Consider the following 23,219-nt stretch of genomic DNA (forward strand, 5'->3'; position numbering starts at 1 on the left):
AGACACAATTATAAAACAAAATTTGGGTTTTTCATATCAAATAACCCAGTCTTTAATCAAATGGGACGCAATAAGGCTATCTAATAATCCTACAAAATTGATATAATTTTATCACGGTTATTCTGTTCAAGGTCGAGGAATTCAAAAGTATATATAGATAATTTTATATACCTATTTAAATAACTGTTTGAAACAATGATCGCAGATCACAGCTTGTATTAAAATATAATTATTATAAGCATTTTATACATGTAGTGTTTTAATACATTCATATTGAAAATCATTGAAGTTATTATTATGGTAATGACATGTGGGTTATGTAAATTCAAACAGTTTTCATCAGTTTTGGGAAAATATATTGGATGTAGCCGCAATCTCCAATTTTACCTCATTCCTTTAACATTTCTTATATATATCCTTTTGATAAGGTCCACCAGGGTTGTCATTGCATATGCCACCCAGTGAGGCTAACTTTACCCATCGATTTATATATTAGGCATGACCAATTACCACTCCCTAGAGACACGTAGAGGTATTGCTTTGCTTAAATATTTTTTCCAACTAATAAACGGTCACTTATCTAATAATGAGATACTGGCCCAATTAAATTTTTTTGTACCAGAGTCTCACTCTCGAGGACGTCATCACAATCTTCTATATAGTAGAGCAAGCCGCACTAATTTATTAATGAACTCACCTGTGGGGAGAGCTACGTGCTTTTTGAATGCGGTAGATAAGAAATTAGATTTATTTTTTGTGTCCTATAGCGCATTTGCGAGATTTTTGGCATTGCATATACACTGCATAAATGGTACAATTATAACGTCTTAGGCTTTATTACCTGTAATTGTTATAAATAAATGTACAAATTATATAAATAAATAAAAAAAATAAATAAATTGTAATAAGAAATGTAAAATATTGGACCAAAATAAAAAAAAATATTTGTCTGGGTCTTCTAGTTCCACTATGTGTCTTCCCAGGTATCTGGGCATTGTTCCCATCAGGGCGGGACTTGACTATTGGTGGTTTCCACTCCCAACAACCGCATGCGTCTCCTGAGATGGCAGTGTCCCGTTAGTAGTCCTACCAGTTCCCTCAGTGAGTTTGTGTCCATATTGAGTCTTTAAACTTGATGATGCGAATGCAAGCAACATCACGATTTTAACTTACTTCTTAGTGGTAGGTATATATATCAAAGAATTTAATTTACCGTGTGTTTGAAGTACCGAAAAAAAAACATAAACTCGATAAAGCGGAATATCCGTAAACACCAACGGTCTTGCTAAAAAACGAAAATTTTATTCAATTGATAAACGACCATGTAGAGGTCGTAAAAACCAATACCACTTTACAAAATAATAGAAGTAATTACCTTTTAGATTTTTGTATTTGAAATATACTTTAAAATGTGGAAGATTTTCATTAAAAACACGAAAAAGGTTGAAAAAAAGATTTTCACAAACATTTTTAGTCAAAAGGTAGCAAAATTTCAGAAAAATCAAAATTTAAAAGGAAACAGTTCTTTTATTCAAGGAATTTGCAAGAAAATTGTCACTTCGCTTTTATCTCGTTCATACAATGAATACAGAATTGTTATAATTCAAAATCCCCGATGAAAACAAAAAAAAGACATTTTGGCATAATATAAAAGTTTTTTTTTAATTTGTATTTACATACATATGATTAAGGCATTGGTGTTATTATAAAAATATATCACAACCATAAATTCTTATAAAATTCACGGTAACAGTCAATTAAAAAATAATATGACTGAAATAACCTGTTTTTTCCGATAACGTGAAACGAAATATTTAAAATGACATTATAATGAAAATGAAACAACATTACTTTGTTAGAGCCACTAATATATTTGATTAACGCTGACCGGTTTCGGAACAACCGTTCCTTCCTCAGGGCAAACATATATTATTTCATTTAAATATAATGGATAACCACAAAGTTATGGCTACTTTCAAAATGCAATATAATGGATTAAAACTGACAAAAATGATGCAAATGATATTAAATATGTTGAATTATACTAATATAATAGTGAATTGGTCATTCCAAACTAACTAACTATCAGGCCGTTTCCCCGCAGGGGTAGGCAGAGAGGACGGACCGCCAAGCAACTCGGTCACACCACACACTTCTTGCCTCATTCACATTCATACATCGTCTCATACATACTCTTCTATTATTCTGACTCTTGACATGACCCGAATCGAGTATCTGATTCACTTGATCGTGCCATGTCTTCCTCGGGCGTCCCCGACTTCTGCTACCATTATAAACCAAAACATGCTTTGAATCATACATCTCAAACCACAAACGGGAATTGTCAAATTACTCAAATTGCTGTGAAAATGTGCTAGTTTGCGTATGCGCCAGTCTGTTAAAAATGCGAGACATTTTTTAGTACTAATTCGATATTAAATTACGGTATTTGTACAGTGTGTAACAAAAACACCGTTTAACGGGTGTGAATTATAGTTTTTATTAGTAAGGTAGCACATGTTTCCATGACTTTATAAATAGTTTTAACGTGGAATTTGAGCGCCACAGAGTGCATTAGGATTATTTAAACTGAGTAAATTACTTGAGGGCGGAATAGAACCGTAACGCTTTGGAACTTTAGATTACTTGAAACAGACGTGACCAGTAGAGCTCGAATAAAGAGTAAAAATAAATAAATCAAATAACAATAAACTAATTATCCATTAAATACAGTGTACTCTTTTCAAAGGCGATCACGAAGAAAAATAAATCACATAAAAGTAGAGCTGCAAAGTGAGGCGTTGTGTTTGTAAAACTGTAGAAAAATGGGAGGCAGTAATTCATTAAAAAACAGAATACGTTGACAAACTGCTTTGGAAAATTCACTAAATACTTTAGTATGAAATGCTTTTCATAGGATTTTTGTTTGAAATAAAAAGTGACGTTTATCGTATTTATTTCACAATTTTGCACGCTAGCCATCTGTGAATCTTAAATTTTAGATGGATCAAAAAACATAATTTGATGGTTAATCTGTTCATAATTTCGAAGTTCGGCTATTAGGTTCAGTGCAACCATTGACATAGAATAAATTCCTATCAATACCCAATCCTTTAAGACGATTCAATGATGTTGGTCCAATTGATGTGGTTTTATAATCTCAAAAGGATTTCGAACTGTTTTATTAGATACCGATTTCGGGTTGAAACAGGAATTGCTGTCAAAATTAACCCAATGTTAGCAGAGGCGAACAATGACACAGAATTTGTTGTACTTTAGCCCTCGACTTGTTACAAGTACAGTCAATCCGTGCGATAGATAACATACCATCACAGTCAGTGGAACATGTTGTTTGTGTTCGTCTTTAGAGGAACTCGACAGTCACATTCCCTCCACATTAATGTAATGGGAGGCACAAAACATCCCCCTAGTCAGAAGTTAACACACATTTTATCAGCTCAGGGTATTTTTAAACCTCAAATACCAATCTTATGATTTCTTCTTCGATGGTCACATTCTATTATCTTTGGTTTCGATGCACTTAGACTGCCCGTAATACGAGGCGAAAAAATCATCGAATGAAATGATTTAAAATAATTTTCTTCGGTCATCCCGCCTGTTGGCAATAACGATAGCGAGTTGAAATTCTAAAGGTCGCTGACCCCGCCGTGATCTCGCCAGCATCATTACCCGAAACTCTCGAAGGTAAATTTTATTACATTTCAACGGTGTCTCTAAAAGACTCAGGTTAACGTAATTGGGATATTACATATTGCATTACTTACGTGGAAGTATTTCCATAGATGATAATCACTCAAAAGGCAGCAATTATTTAAAGTGAATACCGTAATTTAAGGAATAGAGGTAGGCGAAATGAAACGGAGAGGAGAAGGGAAAGATGGAAGAAGAAGTAAAGAAGAACCATCTGGCTTATCAGATCTGGTAACACTACAGGATGGTTCATATATAACTAAACAATTTATTCAAATTATTGCGAAGATCAGTACTTCAGAGATGCGATTTAAAAAAATAAGAAAACATATTGGCCGCTCTATCTCTCGGTCAAAACAATATCTAATACAGAAACGCTGTATTCATAGGAACTTCACCCATTACATATAATAATAACAACATAGCATTTATATAGCGCAGTTTATTTTCATTTGATTTCATGTATATATTCACAATACAAAAATCGGCTACGCAGTCAACATATGTTAGTGCAAAGTAGCCAGCAATAGAACATTTCCAATGATACTCCGAATACAAAATGTTTGTAGTGCTTCTGATGTTCTTCAACTTTATGGATTTTAGAGATTAATGAGAACATTGGAAAATAATACAGAAAAAAAATATTAGCTTCATATTTTAGTACAAAATTGGACAAAATGCTATTACTAGAAATTTTTTTTCTATTATTAAATAAATAAAAAAGTGTAGTGTAACCTCAGTGAAAATTTTATATGTGGCATATTTATCTAAATTCTACAAATTTGTATAATAAACCTTACTTATAATAAATATTTAAGTAGTTTAAAAGGCGGCAATAATAAATTTGACGCGTTTGTATTTGCATTTACTGTTACGAAATAATAATTGGGTGGGCTAAAGAAACCCCAAACCACAACGAGTAATCCTGTTGAGTAATTTACGGGGAATTCCGTCTGTAATCCAATTATTAGTTGTTTGGAGAAATGGCGCCCGGAGCTGAAAGATTTACACAAATTTGTAAGTGGCTTTAAAGGGCGTCACATTGAAGGGATCATTATTTACATAATGATGTAAGGAGAGCCTTGACCGAGAATTAGAACTACGTTATAGATGTAGATAGTGGATTGGTACCCAATAGCAGGACCGGCCCCGAGCCAAACCTCGAGGGTGCTGTAGGGGCATTGGCAAGTCAGCGCCCGAATGCGCCTGCACAGGACCGGCGCTGATTAAACCTAATTAAATAATGATGTAAGGAGAGCCTTGACCGAGAATTAGAACTACGTTATAGATGTAGATAGTGGATTGGTACCCAATAGCAGGACCGGCCCCGAGCCAAACCTCGAGGGTGCTGTAGGGGCATTGGCAAGTCAGCGCCCGAATGCGCCTGCACAGGACCGGCGCTGATTAAACCTAATTAAATAATGATGTAAGGAGAGCCTTGACCGAGAATTAGAACTACGTTATAGATGTAGATAGTGGATTGGTACCCAATAGCAGGACCGGCCCCGAGCCAAACCTCGAGGGTGCTGTAGGGGCATTGGCAAGTCAGCGCCCGAATGCGCCTGCACAGGACCGGCGCTGCCTAAACCTAATTAAATAATGATGTAAGGAGAGCCTTGACCGAGAATTAGAACTACGTTATAGATGTAGATAGTGGATTGGTACCCAATAGCAGGACCGGCCCCGAGCCAAACCTCGAGGGTGCTGTAGGGGCATTGGCAAGTCAGCGCCCGAATGCGCCTGCACAGGACCGGCGCTGCCTAAACCTAATTAAATAATGATGTAAGGAGAGCCTTGACCGAGAATTAGAACTACGTTATAGATGTAGATAGTGGATTGGTACCCAATAGCAGGACCGGCCCCGAGCCAAACCTCGAAGGTGCTGTAGGGGCATTGGCAAGTCAGCGCCCGAATGCGCCTGCACAGGACCGGCGCTGATTAAACCTAATTAAATAATGATGTAAGGAGAGCCTTGACCGAGAATCAGAACTACGTTATAGATGTAGATAGTGGATTGGTACCCAATAGCAGGACCGGCCCCGAGCCAAACCTCGAGGGTGCTGTAGGGGCATTGGCAAGTCAGCGCCCGAATGCGCCTGCACAGGACCGGCGCTGATTAAACCTAATTAAATAATGATGTAAGGAGAGCCTTGACCGAGAATCAGAACTACGTTATAGATGTAGATAGTGGATTGGTACCCAATAGCAGGACCGGCCCCGAGCCAAACCTCGAGGGTGCTGTAGGGGCATTGGCAAGTCAGCGCCCGAATGCGCCTGCACAGGACCGGCGCTGATTAAACCTAATTAAATAATGATGTAAGGAGAGCCTTGACCGAGAATCAGAACTACGTTATAGATGTAGATAGTGGATTGGTACCCAATAGCAGGACCGGCCCCGAGCCAAACCTCGAAGGTGCTGTAGGGGCATTGGCAAGTCAGCGCCCGAATGCGCCTGCACAGGACCGGCGCTGATTAAACCTAATTAAATAATGATGTAAGGAGAGCCTTGACCGAGAATCAGAACTACGTTATAGATGTAGATAGTGGATTGGTACCCAATAGCAGGACCGGCCCCGAGCCAAACCTCGAGGGTGCTGTAGGGGCATTGGCAAGTCAGCGCCCGAATGCGCCTGCACAGGACCGGCGCTGATTAAACCTAATTAAATAATGATGTAAGGAGAGCCTTGACCGAGAATCAGAACTACGTTATAGATGTAGATAGTGGATTGGTACCCAATAGCAGGACCGGCCCCGAGCCAAACCTCGAGGGTGCTGTAGGGGCATTGGCAAGTCAGCGCCCGAATGCGCCTGCACAGGACCGGCGCTGATTAAACCTAATTAAATAATGATGTAAGGAGAGCCTTGACCGAGAATCAGAACTACGTTATAGATGTAGATAGTGGATTGGTACCCAATAGCAGGACCGGCCCCGAGCCAAACCTCGAGGGTGCTGTAGGGGCATTGGCAAGTCAGCGCCCGAATGCGCCTGCACAGGACCGGCGCTGATTAAACCTAATTAAATAATGATGTAAGGAGAGCCTTGACCGAGAATCAGAACTACGTTATAGATGTAGATAGTGGATTGGTACCCAATAGCAGGACCGGCCCCGAGCCAAACCTCGAGGGTGCTGCAGGGACATTGGCAAGTCAGCGCCCGAATGCGCCTGCACAGGACCGGCGCTGCCTAAACCTAATTAAAAAGTCTCAGTTGAGCGACGTTGTCATATTTTGTTCGGACGCATTCGTCATACCGGCACAATACATCAATGCATACAGCGCAAGATACAAATGCTGCTAGTTCCTCCGAGCAGACTTCATTGTAATACTTGTTAAAGATTCTCAGCATGCCTACGTTTCGACTGGCATTCGAGATGGAGATCGATTTGTTGCTTACATCTAGAATTATTGTTTGTGGCTCATTTGTTTTTTTTCATATGAAAACGTGAAAACAGCTCGTGAAGACCGTGCCAAAATAAAATGCACTGTAATTTGTATGTTGATACTTTTATTGGACGAACAGATAACGATGCAGCAATAAATTAATCCTGTCGAAGGAGGTATGAATAGGTAAGTCAGTGTGGTCATGTATAAGTACATTCAATATAGCATGCTCTCTTTTTAACTACTCTGAATGATCGAGATTCCAGTGTTTCCACAAGTAAGCCTTGCACAAACTAGGCAAATTCCCGTGTTATAGTGGTAATATCATAATACATAATATCATAGTGATCATAAAACAAATAAGTAATAATAATGACATAGTAAAACTAATAATAATATAATAATTCTTCGACACCAAGCGCCGTTGAGGTGATTTTCTCACGAAAACGGCGCTATACAATCAAGCTTACATCAATGTTCGACACCTCCGTTTCATTATACGGGCAGCTGTCACGGTTACTGGTGGCTGAGGATTTCTGTAACTCGGTATTGGTAGGCAAATCCAGCGATATTAGAGTATTGGGAGACAAAGGGGTAATTTCCTAGCCAACGTAAACCTAAAAAATCGCCCCTCAGAAAATGTATTTATTACTCTATTCCGAAATATCTTAAACAGATGATCAAATGGGGTCACATGATTGAGCAACAGCCTTACCCGGTACAATTTGGGCGTAACTACACTTCTACATCATTAAAATTGTCGGAACTCTTTATAAATAATAATTATCTAGTAAGTTTTTAGATTCTCACGGCCAAAAGCATTTTTGTTGTTTGTTTTTGGGGTGTTATGCCGTGTTGCGCTAACTCCTTCTTTAGCCGACGTTTCGGACAGCGTTGCAGTGTCCATCATCAGGGCAGATCCGGTAGATCCGAAGATGTCTTCAGACATCTTCAGACATAAGACATCTTCGGATCTACCGGATCTGCCCTGATGATGGACACTGCAACGCTGTCCGAAACGTCGGCTAAAGAAGGAGTTAGCGCAACACGGCATAACACCCCAAAAACAAACAACAAAAATAATTATCTAGTAAATCTACTCCTTAATATAGATTAAACCGCTGTGAATCAACAGCTTTTTATAGAATTCGCAAGACTAGCTGTTGTAGTTCACGAGACGAACCATTTTTAGAAGAACAGTGATTACCGGTATTCATACGCTGACATATTGAGAATTCGGGTCCAGAAGGCAAAACCAGTAGAAGGTATCGTACTATAACTTGTATTTAACCACCATTCCCATGTTCAAATCTGGTCTACTAGTGGCGAGTCTATCAGTTGTGGGCTGAGCGGGTCAAATAATAACCATTTGATGTATAAGATCAACCTACTTTTGTTTGAATCTGTTATTATTTTAACGCTTTGGAAAACTCGAAAAGTCGCTCTGCTACTTATGGTTGTTGATAGCACCATATCCCACGAAAAATCTAGATAATATTAACAAGGTATGTTCAATCAATGCGGAAATACGGAAAATACAGTGGGCTTTTGAAAAATAACGACGCTTCTACGGTCCTCCTCGCTGCCTCCGATGATCTTCATCGCCCACCAGGCTCTAGAGGTCTAGGGAGCGATCAGTTACCTGGAGGGACATTATTTGTTACTTCGTACATCAATAAATATTCAAGAAAATAAACAACATTTCTCTGAAGAGATCAAGATCGATGTTGCGATTAAATTGACCCTAAAATAATAAATTGGTGATAAGATTTCGGCTAGGATATGTACAATAATATTTTGATATATATATACAATAATAATATTTCGACGGTGAAGCAAACTGTGTATTTGAATGTACTTATTTTTATACATAAAATTAACATAGGGATGATGTCTAAGAAACTGAAAAGAAAAATAAATTACAATAACGAGATACACGGACACGGGACGAGAAATTCTAAGCAAATTAGATTGCCAACAAGAAAAAAAAACAAGCACCCAAAAATCTCTGATGTACCAGGCCGTTCAACTCTATAACAAAATCCCGAAGGAAATTGCTGTGATAGAAAATATTAATAAGTTCAAAAATGAATTAAGAAAATATGTCTATCTCAATTATTAATGTTTCTTTTTTGTGACTTTATTGAAATATTTAAAGAAAGATTATGTTTGCCAAACAATGTACATGTTTATAAAACTATTAGCACACACGAAGATGTGAGCTAACTTAAGATTAATAAATAAATAAATAAATAAATAGAAGATCCACAGTTTCCGTGTGATTGTCAGTTAATAAGAGAGTTTGGTCTTAAAATTCGGCTCACCGCGATACATGAGAAGTTCTTTTTGGTCTCACGGTGTGAAATCTAGTTCCCAGATCCAAGCCAAAATAACGAGAGTAATTTATTGTTAACTCAGTTAATAAATAAATTCTTTAAGTTCCAGGGTTGAATTATTTAGTTTTCCTGAACTGGTTAACATTGTAAATAATACAATTGCTGATAGTACCACGGTGATTAAATAACCATTGATAAAATATAATATAACACTGAGAACACTTTAAATTATACATTAATCAAAATATGCTACAAATAAATAATACTTTAATTTTTCGAAGAAAATTTCTTCTGAAAGCTTATCACTTTGTGATGTCATTATTTATTAGAATAATACACAAATAACTTTGTTTACATCACTTTAATATATATAACCTCTACATGTTTCATGAACAATGTTCACATCATCAGGAGCAAGTATATACTGAACATTCAACATTCTACATGTTTCATGAACAATGTTTACAATGTTCAGTATATACTTGCTCCTGATGATGTGAACATTGTTCATGAAACTTGTAGAGGTTATATATATTAAAGTAATGTAAACAAAGTTATTTGTGTATTATTCTAATAAATAATACTTTTTATGAGCATTTAAACTAAATGAAAGTAAAAATGCAAAGAAGGCAGTTTGCGTTATTAAAATACTTAAAGAATGTTCTTAAAATTCAAACAAAAGGAAATGTCAAATATACAACAACAAAAGAGTATTCATTTTTAAATCAAAGTAAGCAACTACTAGAAAGATAAGGTGCAGATATGTGTAGAATGCCAACACCTAGTTGGATAAAACGTCAGAGATTAGCAGTAATTACTAAAATGATTATTATTTAGATTAATTGTACTATATTAATATAAATAGAATATTGAGACTTGAGACAAGTTTAAGTGTTAAGGGACAAGTTAGGGGCGAACGGAAATGGATGAAGGGTTGCTTTCTATTACTCACTTTACGCTATACTTGGTATTTATGAAATAATTTGTTTGGGTTTAATGTAAGGGTGCGTATAAACATGCGAGCCGAACTGCCGAGCTGAACCACTTACGGGAAAGGAACGAAGCAACCGCAAATGGCGCTCGCGGTTGCTTCGTTCCTTTCCCGTAATTCGTGGATCGGCTCGCCGTTTTCTCTCATGTCTATTCGCAACATTAGAAAAAGTCAATATGAAGAGCATCGAGTGGGTGCCACTCTTTGAGTAGGTACTCACGTGATCTTGGTGCGACTGTCTTTCGTTTCCTCTGGTCTGAAAACACACCAGTTATGAGATAATGTGTGCAATGATATTGGGAAACATCGGGATACACATAGACGAAAAGTATTCCAAAATCGTAGATGGACATCCTAAATTAATAATATACCGGTTAACGCCCATACCATTATAGAAAGAATCGAAGAAATTATTAATACTGTCAAACGGTAAGGAAAAATAAATAGCTACAAAAAGATCTTTGGCATCAGTCGTCATATTTAATATATGTAAGTGCATTTATATCGATCGGTATAAGGAAACAAGCAGCATGTCTCAGAAGCAGTTAAATTATCAGATGAGAAAGGGAATATTCATCGATGGCACATGTTTATATTATTGACTTCTGTAATAACAATAGGTCACATGATTCACTTATTATTTATAATAAACGGGACCGCCACATATTACAATTTATGGGTGCTGAACAATGATTCTAAAAAAATCGTGGAAATCGACCATTAGAAAACGCAAAAGGAGATTAGATAAAATACCCCTTTCCTAGCTTTGAAAAGAATCTCTCATGAACTGTTAGTTTCAGATACAGTCACGACTGTTTTAAAGATAGTTCGCAAGTTTTTGGCAGATAGAATTAATAAGAAATATTTCCATTTTTATAGAAAAATTAGTGGGAAGAATGAACCTACTTTTCTCTATGCAATGAACACGGACAAGTAGGTACTCTTTATATGGGACGTCACGACCTCGGCTCGTCGTGACCGATCGGTCCTTGGAGATCGTGCCAAAGGGGCTTTATTATATCCCGGAAGATCTGCAGTTGGTACCTGGGAGAACCCGCTTCTGCCGCTCGCGCTCGTCCGAATGCACCATAAAAACATAATAATTGGTTATGAAAGATAATTTGTAAATTAAATCGGCGAACGGTACAGTACCCCTACCTTCACACTTTATCAACCGGCGTTGATTTGAAATACTTTTGATATATTTAACTTTAAGGTTGGGGGGTTTGCAAAGTGGAAAGCAACGGGAAACAATCACATTATTACACTCCCAAGTTATTTTTTAAATGTGAATACTGCACAAGAGCATCCCCAATTGATGGGAATATGTGTGGGGCAGAAAGTAGTGGGGACGAGGAAGGTGGAGGATATAAGTAGTTATAATAGAAGCAGACAATGACCTGATTATTATTAATGACGACAGCCAACCGACGCGACGGTAGGAGAGGAAACCGGAATAACTAAGACATTTTAAAAAGTAAGTAAAAATGCTGTTCTGCTTTTGCACTACGGTGCGTAAGTTTTAGATGCAAATATTCGTACATCTAGAAATATGAGAATGCAAATACTATGACAAGACGCCTCAAAAGCCCTAGCATTAAAAAACTTGCGAAAAAAACACAGATCATCGTAAATTATGACAACCAAACTAAAGTCCCAAAACATAAACCGTTTATATGTATACGATAATTGTATTACGGCTTTTCAGGAATTAGGAATTAGTAAACTCGGAACATGCTTTTCTTACGAGGGTATAACAAATAAGTAAATATTATATGCAAATTAGTAATTATTTCTTTAAAAGTATTAACAACAACGTAATTTTATATATAAAATAGTCATTTAAAAAAACGCTAAATAACTATTATAGAGTTATTTTACTGGGTGTTATCAGATTATTAGATTTATTGAAGGTAGATGAGTACGGAAAAAGCTTCCGTGAATTAGAAAGGAACGGAACATGTTGGCCGAGCCTTGACATTCACGCGAACCAGAGAAAGATGGTCAGCCGGTGAAATTTATCGTTTTAACGTCATCTCAAGACTACTTGAATTGCTAATACTCATAATGAATTATTAACCAAGCGAAGTTACATAATGGATTGAATTATTTCATTTGCTTACTAATAAGCATTTATTTGGCAGAAATACCTAAATAATGCTAATTTGTTGTCTGTATAAAAAGCAGACAAACACGTCTAATATTAACTCAGAACATCAGGAATTTCAGTGGTGGTTCTGGATTTTAAATGCCTAGAAAGTAGGTATTACAAACAAAGAAAACGAAAAGATGAATCAATATTCTGCAGAAAACATTGCTTCAATCAAAGATACATTTAACCGGGCAATTCAGATACAATGATTAGGTAACGGATGCACACAAACTGGAGGCTTGCAAATACGAATATATTATTATGTATGATAAGATAATAACTTCTTGTTTCAGCGTTTTCCGAACGCCAGGACTTTATGCTACGTATACATACGCGAGCCGAACTATCCAACTGAACCTCAACTTGTGGGAAAGGAACGAAGCAACCGTAAATGGCGCGAAACGCCACATGAAGTTGTTTCGTTCCTTTCCCGCAATTCGTGGCTCGGTTCGCGTTTCAGTTTGCAGTTGACAATGAATAATTATTGTTACTGAATCATAATTTAGGTACAATACGCTGGAAAGTACCTACAGACCAGAGACAACTGCACTTAGTGTCAATAAAAATTGCACTCAATGTGCTGTCAGTGTACCTAATGCCAAAAATAATAGACGTTAAAACCGACCAAAGCGGTATAAAGCCATATTCGGAGAAAAGGTTTTTTTTCAGAGGAAATTTCTCCATCCATGTTCACACGGGTTTACACGGGAATAAAAGAGATGTGACTCCGATACACGTCATGTTAGGACTTGGAGCTCAGTCATATTTTTGATACCAGCTCGCTGTCAGATTCATTTTGATAATGCCTATCTACTCGAGCGATTGGTGTCATATTATATACACAAATATACATTTACCACATTCTTTTATGAATACCTACAATTCCTCAAAGTATTAATATGGAAACATATGAAACTGCTTAATTGGTTTTAAAGCCAATGAAACCATATTATTTAATTAATACTATTTCTCAAATGAAACTGCTTACTCCGGTTTAAAACCAATGAATCCATATTACATAATTAATACCATTCCTCAAAATATTAATATGGAAACATATGAAACTGCTTAATTGGTTTTAAAGCCAATGAAACCATATTATTTAATTAATACTATTTCTCAAATGAAACTGCTTACTCCGGTTTAAAACCAATGAATCCATATTACATAATTAATACCATTCCTCAAAATATTAATATGGAAACATATGAAACTGCTTACTTGGTTTTAAAGCCAATGAATCCATATTATTTCATTAATACTATTCCTCAAATGAAATTGCTTACTCCGGTTTAAAGCCAATGAATCCATATTTTAGATTCTATAAATATGGCACATTATGAGAAGCGTTCGCTTAAAACGTTTTGACAAAGTTGGCATATTGTTATAAATAATGAAATGGCTCCAGGACGCTCTATTTTTATCATGAATTTCCGATTAAACGAACGACCCGGAATGTAAAAAAGTAAAAAATTACGCATTTGTTTACATTCAAATCTAAATATAAACGAAAAAAATATCAAACATAGATCATCGTATGACATAACATTTGTTTAACGGGGGTCTATCTGCGCTATTTTATATCGAAAAACAAAATGTGTTCGTACCGATAGCAATAACTTAAGCGGGTTATGAATAAATATATCGAGGTAGTGATGGTGCTCGTCATCGGTTATTTTTAGTAAAACGCCCATGGGGATTTCACAGAAATTTATGTAGGTATATATGTAAAAACATAAATACCTAATTGTATTAAATTGGTATGTTTATTTATCAAAATATTCAAAATGCGTCAAATTTAATAGTGATCGCAAAAATAAAATAACATTTATTTTCCTGCTTCGACATCATTTAAAATGGGATTCCACAATTATTATTATTTCCGAGAAGTAGAGCATATACATGTACTATAATAATAACATATCATATCAATGTGTAAGAATTATTCTTCGATTAACATAGTTATCAGCAAATAACTATGTTAATCGAAGTTAACTATGTTAAAAATACAACAATTAAAGTAAAACTCTATGCATGCATTTAAACGCAGGTTCGTAACTAAATACACAAAATTATCACCGTTTAAATGGTAAGTACCAACTTAGCTGTCATAAAAAACGTAAAAAGAGGTTCTCAAATGGAAATACTTAGATAGTGCCTACTTTAGGGAAGTGGTAAATGTATTGAATAAGGAAACCCAATGCCTCGATGACGGTAGAGATACAAGTAGTACAGACGAAACAATAAGGAGACAATTTAATGGCGAATAAATACAATATTGACAGATTCCCAATTAATAATAATAATAATGATTGGATTACTTATATAGCGCCGTTTTCGTGATAAAATAACGTCAAGAGCGCTTAACATCTTAATTTCTTCCTACCACTTTCAACTTATTACTTTTGGCTTATAACTAAGTTTTATAGCTAGTGACTTATAACTAGTGGCTTAGAGATAACCATTTTACTGAGCGCCTCAAAAGTGATTGAAAATGCATTGCATTTTTTTCGCTGCATTCAATGCACGTATAAAGGTAATCGAGAAGTGAAATGTAACAAGTTTGCAAACTAAGTAGGCGTTGAAAGTGACATAGAAGTAATAAAGTGCCACTTTTTACAACGCATCAATACTTGCCATTCAACACACCTGAATTCAAATTTAGTAAAACATTCCGTTCCACATGAGTGTATCGCGAAGAGAGTCGGTGTAAAGAAAAATAACCCCTATGCGAAGTAAATATACAATGTAATTAGGCTCGGTTTATGAAAGTAATTAGAGATAAAACTGTTTACTGTGATCGCGGGCGCACATCTGAATTCCTAATGGACGTTATATACGGATAATTAAATACTACAACTAAGAATGTCGGTACTACGATGTTGCAGAAGTTCTGAATTAAATTTAAATAAACTGTCAATCAAACGTCAGTCAATTTTCAAATATTATGTACTATAATGTTTAGAAGTAGATATTATTTAAAAAAATCAACATTGAAATAGTAACTGCAACAAAACAGGAATAAACAAACAATATCAAAATACGGTCAGTATTATCGCACAAAAAATTATAATGTTTTTGTTGTGAGGTGTATTTATAATTTTATTTATTTATTTTTCAACGCCCTACTGGGCTTTATATAAAGATCACAACATACATTTAAAACCACAGTATAACACAAATAAAAAAGCATAAAATACAGTAAACATAAATTAAGTTTTCATCACAATTAACTTTAAAAGAAACTCTTTAAATTTATATACGTGTAATACAAAATAAAAATAAATTTCAAAAGATATTATGTATATTGAATTTATACAAGTATTTTGTTCGTTTGCAGAATGTGTAAGAAGTCTGAAGCAGATTATTGCATTTCAACACTACTTCGTCAGTCCTACCCTCCCCTCATGTGTTTGAATTCCCGCGGAGCAGAACACAAAGTAAATTAACTATGAATGAGGCAGACATTAAAATTCCAACCCCCAAAGCTGCTACGACTTAAAATTTCAAACCATCCCAAAAATACGGGTCGTTAATACAAAAGGAAACTGTAAAAAATTGGGAAAATACAGATTGTCTGCAGTTCCTAGTTACCGAATGAATGGATTCATTCAGAACACCCCCGTTACTAAGTGGAACACACAATTTAGGAGCTCAGAAGAAGTGCGGCTTAAGTGTTCGTTCAAACGTGATAATAAAACAAAAAATAAAAGTTTATTCAATACTCCACACAGGAGGCTGATTTCCCTTACTGTGAGGAGGGAGGAAACACAGAGGACGGCAAATTAATCCACAGCTGAGCTGTGACAATTGTCAATCGTGTACGTACGTTGGGCGCGCGTTTGGTGTGTTCACTAATTCAAATGTTATGCTTTTCATTTATAATAGATAGCTTATTTTTATAATAATTGTGCTTTAATAATCAATCGTACAGTTACGATACAGAATAATAAAAAAGCATAATTATAGTGTTGTGCTTACTCGACAATACATACATGGTTGATTGCTGAAGGCAATGACCCATTCCTTCCTAGGATGAGTTCATTCCAATTCATTGGAAGTATATTATGCTACGATTTTTTCGGCATTGTGGTACGTTGAGAAATTATAATCACTGTGAAAGTTACATTTGAATATATACATTACGCACATAATATTATTAAAACAAACTTTTTTATGACTTTTGCCACTCTAATACCCAGCTCCTAAAATAATGCACCCGACTTGGCGCGCTCCGGATAGTTGAATACAGATGCTGGTGACAGCAGAAAAAAAACCATGTTCCTATCAACCTTATGCCTGCTTTACACAATACTTTTTTCAAACCGATCCTCATATGAAAAAATTCGCTCGACACGATCATTATTTTCATACTTACGATTTCAAACAGATAGTTGCCATTAGAGTAGAAATAACATTTTGGAAGGGAACTAAATCGTCAAAAAATAGAAGCACCTTGAATAGATCACAATCGTCAAGCATCTCTCACTAATATTTGCGAGCTGTTTCACGTGCTTGGTCGTTATCCAATCGATGTTTTCGTTTACCCGTTCGTCGTTTGAACCTTTATCATTATGATTTTCATAGGTTTCATATTATAATATTTGAGGTGAAACCCCTAAAACACGTTAACGCAGATGCCAAAGCAATAGCTGTCACAACCCTGTCTCTATTAATTCATTATTAAAAGTATGTTACAATATGAACTTAACACGCCATGAGCAGTTAACAGTACGTATGTAAGTTTCTCGTGTTCGATTTCCTTAAAAAAACAGTCAAATCATCAAAAATACACTCGAAATTCAACATACATAACAGTACACATTCACAATCATTAATAACATTTTGCACAGCGAATCATATCACACAAATTGTAGTCTTTTTATTAATAATTTAAATATAAAACTGTAAAACCCTACAAAATTTTCACTTTCTATAGTTATGTAAAACAATGAGAGATAATAGATGTCAAATAATGTCCTCCATCTTTAAACTGTATGAAAATCGATACCGTCATATACGTACCACTCACGGTATCAACTACCAAAATGAAATAGTCATTTTTTCATCCCGAATCGCTAGGAATAGACAAACTTGATGAATAAATAAATGGATGGTGTAAAGCAGTCATAAGTTATTAGATTAAAATAATAATAATAATGAATGTGTGTCGTTGCCGTGGACATAGGCAGGATTGTATGGAAGACACTTTATGATACGGGCACTATCCTCTTGGTTCAACAATAATTCAAACTAACGATCGGATTTCTTTTTCATGCATAGCGATATTAGTAATATGGGTCATATCCCATATGACAAAAGTGATGAAAAAAACTAAAAAATATGATTTTATTCATTTAATATTACACTATCGAATGACTGTTTCATGGTTAGCTGACTGATTTGATTTTTTTTAAATTTTATTAAATAATTAATCAATTTACAGTATAATAGTATTACAGAGTATAATCAATGTAAACTAAAATAATGCATACAATCAGTTTTCACTGTTTTTGATTCTTTAAGGTTCCTCTTCTATAGAAGCTATTGTGTCTAGAAGAGTGGTGAGTGTCAAGATTAAGAATATTTAGTGTTTATAATTATGAATATTAAAATTTATAATTAAAAATAATTAATCAATTTACAGTATAATAGTATTACAGAGTATAATCAATGTTAACTAAAATAATTCATACAATGAGTTTTCACTGCTTTTGATTCTTTAATGTTCCTCTTCTATAGAAGCTATTGTGTCTAGAAGAGTGGTGAGTGTCAAGATTAAGAATATTTAGTGTTTATAATTATGAATATTAAAATTTATAATTAAAAATAATTAATCAATTTACAGTATAATAGTATTACAGAGTATAATCAATGTTAACTAAAATAATTCATACAATGAGTTTTCACTGCTTTTGATTCTTTAATGTTCCTCTTCTATAGAAGCTATTGTGTCTAGAAGAGTGGTGAGTGTCAAGATTAAGAATATTTAGTGTTTATAATTATGAATATTAAAATTTATAATTAATTAAAAAGATAGTTTCATCATTTTGGTATTTTTACATTGAACTTCTCTTTAATTGCTTTTAGTAGGTGTTTATCGTTTAATAATGACTATATTAGTGGTACCTAATTATTCATAAAATAAAATGCGACACTAGAATCATACAGGTTTCTTATTGTTAAAACAAAAAAAAAGAAAGCTCATGATATTAATTCTATTGGGATGATTTGTAAAGCGCCGTTTTTTTTAAATCACCACATAATAAATTTTTAATTCCAAGGCTTTATTATTTTTTTCCAAATTGTTTCTGGCTTTCATCCCTCAAGGGTGTTCTAGGCCATCATTTCAGATTATGGAGAGAGGGAAGGTGGCTTTATATATATATATATATATATATATATATATATATATATATATATATATATATATATATATATATATATATATATTTTGTTTAATCTACTTAGTTTAAAATTACGGAGAGAGGGCAGGTGAATTAATATACGTATTTTTTTAATCTACTTGCGTAAGTTTCAAATTATGGAGAAAGGGAATGTGAATTTATATATGTATGTTGTTTAATCTACTTGCGTAAGGTTTAAACTATGGAAAGAGTGAAGGTGAATTTATATATGTATTTTATTTAATCTACTTGCGTAAGTTTCAAATTATGGAGAGAGGGAATGTGAATTTATATATGTATGTCGTTTAATCTACTTGCGTAAGTTTCAAATTATGGAGAGAGGGATGTGAATTTATATATGTATGTTGTTTAATCTACTTGCGTAGGTTTCAAATTACGGAGAGAGGGCAGGTGAATTTATTTACGTATTTTATTTAATCTACTTGCGTAAGTTTCAAATTATGGAGAGAGGGGAGGTGAATTTATACAAGTATATTGTTTAAATCTACTTGCGTAAATTTAAAAAAATTTCGATGAGCCAACTGAAAAAATAAAGTAAAATTTAAAGCTAAAGAGCTTTACTTTTGCTTTAATTATTAATTATTATCAATGTAAAATCAGTACGAGCTTAAATAATACTTTTTTACATTGGCTCCACACAGGAGGCCCTCAGGAAAATGATTGCCCTCAGGGTTTAAGTCATCATTTTTAGGAAAGGAATGAGGGGAAGTTTTGGGAAGGTATGAAGGGTGGGTAGGAATCTGGGGATTGGTCACTCCGAAGAGTCACTCGCATTGAACGAGACGGAAGATTGAATCCATCCTTCCCACAGCGGCGCAAGGCGATGTTCCGCCGGAGAGGACAAAAGTCTCTCCCGATCCGGCCTGCCACGCAGCAGGTGATCAGAGGCATCCGCCGGCAAGACTAACGCAACAAACGTAGCGAATTACTTTGTAGTGACATATGTGAGAGGTGTTGGTGATCCAATAAATGGTTCCCGGGGCGGCGGTACCCACATGTGCTTGTTATAAGCATACCAACAAATCTAGGAAAAGATAAGTGTATAAATAAAAAGTTTTCAATACATTACTAACTGCATAAACTAGGAGGAAAACAAGACTAGAAAGCTGTTAAACTTTCAACAAACCCGAAATATGAGATACATATACCTACTGGCGTGGCGTACTTGCTTCCTATACAACAGTGGAATTATGTGTAACTCAGAGGTAGATAACACGCTCGAATAACGATAGGACAGCGTCAAAGTAGGCACCCGACAGTTAGTATACGGTATTTCACCAAAGTAGGCACCCGACAGTTAGTATACGGTATTTCACCAAAGTAGGCACCCGACAGTTAGTATACGGCATTTCACCAAAGTAGGCACCCGACAGTTAGTATACGGTATTTCACCAAAGTAGGCACCCGACAGTTAGTATACGGTATTTCACCAAAGTAGGCACCCGACAGTTAGTATACGGTATTTCACCAAAGTAGGCACCCGACAGTTAGTATACGGCATTTCACCAAAGTAGGCACCCGACAGTTAGTATACGGTATTTCACCAAAGTAGGCACCCGACAGTTAGTATACGGTATTTCACCAAAGTAGGCACCCGACAGTTAGTATACGGTATTTCACCAAAGTAGGCACCCGACAGTTAGTATACGATATTTCACCAAATATTTAAAAACTTACAAATGCATTGAGTAATCAGCTTTAAAAATATGAATATGACTTAATCGCCCATTCAAAAATAAGACTGTCAGTAATTAGTGAATAGTGTCAGTAGTTGAGAAAAATATATACCAACATATAATAATACTAAGACCGTCAGTAATATTGAATAGTGTCAGTAGTTGACAAAAATATAAACTATACATAATATGTATAGTAGGAAGGTATGAATGTATAGTATTATTACAGTCAGTAATTATACTATACATTCATACCTACAAAAATAATAATGATAAGACCGGCAGTAATTATTGAATAGTGCCAGTAGTTGAGAAAATGTATCTTATAATACATATACGTATACATATATTTTTATATTTATTAAATAAGTTAAAAATCCCACGATTTATAGTTAATTACTCGCAACTTTCCACTAAACGCAGCGTGTTCTGAAAAGGAAGTAATTTGGTGATCGCTGTTAGTGTCGAATGCTTTCTTCCGAACGGACTTCTAAACCGAGCTTCCTACCCACGGGCTATCGACCACATTCTCAAAATTATTAGTTGGCGAGGTAAAATTGTATTTTCTTTAGTTAAAAATCTCTAGAGATTAATAAAGGAATAAAATAAATATAATTTAATTGACAATAAAATCGAAGACACCTATAAGTTTGTACTAGTACTATACGCTTGGATTAGGAGTATACAGGCGTCTATAGGCGACCATTCAGGTTTGTCCAGTTTGTCTGGCATGTACATGTACAGTAGGGTGGATCGATTTTTTGTTTTTATGTTTTTCTTAGTAGCGGGGTGTGGAATGGATGCTCTATGGGGATACTTTTAAAAGTCATTATGACAGCATTAAGATATTTTGAGTGCAAGTACTGCCCCAAGTCAATTCAAATTTTTAAAAACAGCGAGAAACTAGAAAAATAAGGGTTTAATCTTTGCTCAATAAAAGTAGTTAAAATATAAAAAAAAATAACATTTCATTTACTAATAATATTATCTACTAATCAAGAAACAATAAAAGTACCATTGCTACACAAATAATCAAAAAACAATGTTAAAAAATAAAGTCAAAAATCATAAAAGTTATTGTGTTTTATAGTCCTTCTTCGAATTGAATACTGGCATTATACGACAAGATTCCAGCTTGTTTTGTATCCACCCTTCACGTATTTCAGTGCCGCAAACAGCAAAGCATGATGCCGTTACCACTTTGATGCATCTTTCCGTGGCTTGCGTGTGACTGGGCATAAATCGGAACTTACACAAAATGTTGGATTCGATAATTTCGTGGTCTGCAATGGCATCAATTATTGTCTCGCTAGATATCAGTTTTGTAAGAGGTGGTTCTGATGGTTTTTCCCAGTAGATCAAGTCAATAAAGTCTGCTGCGTTGAAATTATAAGTGGGTAGCTTAAATACTCCTATTGGAGAGAACCGTGACGTACGTTCTCAGATACTTAGAATACGTCTCAGAGCCAACTCTCTAATTAGTCTTCCTTCTTCGTTTAATATAAGTGTATTTGAATTACGGGATCTTCCACCTTTTTCAAATGCTCTGGAAGGTAACGAGACAATTTTATGGTTAAACACACGAGGGTTGTTTTTTTTTATTTTAAACCATATCGCAGCATACACTCTTAGTACAAATTCAGTCAACATCACCTGATTTTCTGACGGATTCTTGGTTGAAATGTAAAGTCAAATATTAGAATTGGCTGTTGTTAATCAACGCGAATGACAGATTTTACTCGGGTTTCTTTTCGCTAAGTTTTCGTTACATTGTCCTTCGGCGATTGCTCCAATAAATTCCAGTAAATAAAGCTGGTCTGTACTAAGGTCGTCACGGAATTTTGTAATGTCCGGTTAGTTGCATTCTATTGCTTGAAATTCTATCACAGGAAGATGTTCACAGTTCTTGAGTAACTTTCTTAGTTGGCTGCTGAAGCTTCTAGGATCTGTTGTTGTTCCATCAAGATATTATTCGAAACGGTGTCTTAAACTTAACTCGTTAGCATGTAACTGAGAGACCAACCACTGAAGTGGACGATGGAGCTTTCCTTCGAGAAGTCGAATAATCCCAGACTTAGTTCCAGTATTAACTGCTGTTCCGTCACATCCGATGCACGCTAAATCAATGGATTTTGCCACAAAATATACAAACAATTTGTGAGCTATTGTTTTCGCATCGTCGTGGCCAATGTATTGTGAGCCAGGTTCTTTCAAAAGACTGGTATGTTCTTCTATGACAACTTTTCTGCGTCCATCCTCCATGATTAATGTTTTATCCTTTCGACCGTCAAACGATATGCAAATGCACAAATCAAAGTGGGGCTGGTTGATGGCAGTCAGTGTGGTCCTAGTTTTGGCACAAGCACGTCGAATCTTATTACGATCGATCACGTGTGTTAGATTGTCTGTTGTCACTAATCCAATATCTTCCAAAGTAGCGCATACGATGGCAGCACCTGACTGATCAGAAATACTGTATCAATCCAATGTTCTGGATACAACAGATCCACTGTCTGTTGGATTTATTACATAAGAAGAAGAAGT

General features: G+C 35.3%; 1 protein-coding gene across 2 annotated transcripts in view; it reads right to left on the reverse strand.

Annotated features, from left to right (window-relative positions):
- The window catches only part of CrebA (Cyclic-AMP response element binding protein A), a 254,457-nt gene that overhangs the window by 210,673 nt on the left and 20,565 nt on the right, over nt 1-23,219 (reverse strand). The window contains exon 2 of one of the 2 annotated variants that reach the window (XM_089631511.1): nt 10,640-10,675. The exons of the other annotated variant lie outside the window; for it this stretch is intronic. Within the exon in view, the coding sequence (XP_089487637.1) occupies nt 10,640-10,675 (36 nt within the window). The remainder of the gene's footprint in view (nt 1-10,639; nt 10,676-23,219) is intronic. 2 annotated transcript variants of the gene reach the window in all.

Source organism: Hesperophylax consimilis, chromosome 5 (assembly GCF_061612785.1).
Source record: "Hesperophylax consimilis isolate HC1 chromosome 5, BYU_Hcon_1.0, whole genome shotgun sequence".
NCBI classification, from domain to species: Eukaryota; Metazoa; Arthropoda; class Insecta; order Trichoptera; family Limnephilidae; genus Hesperophylax; species Hesperophylax consimilis.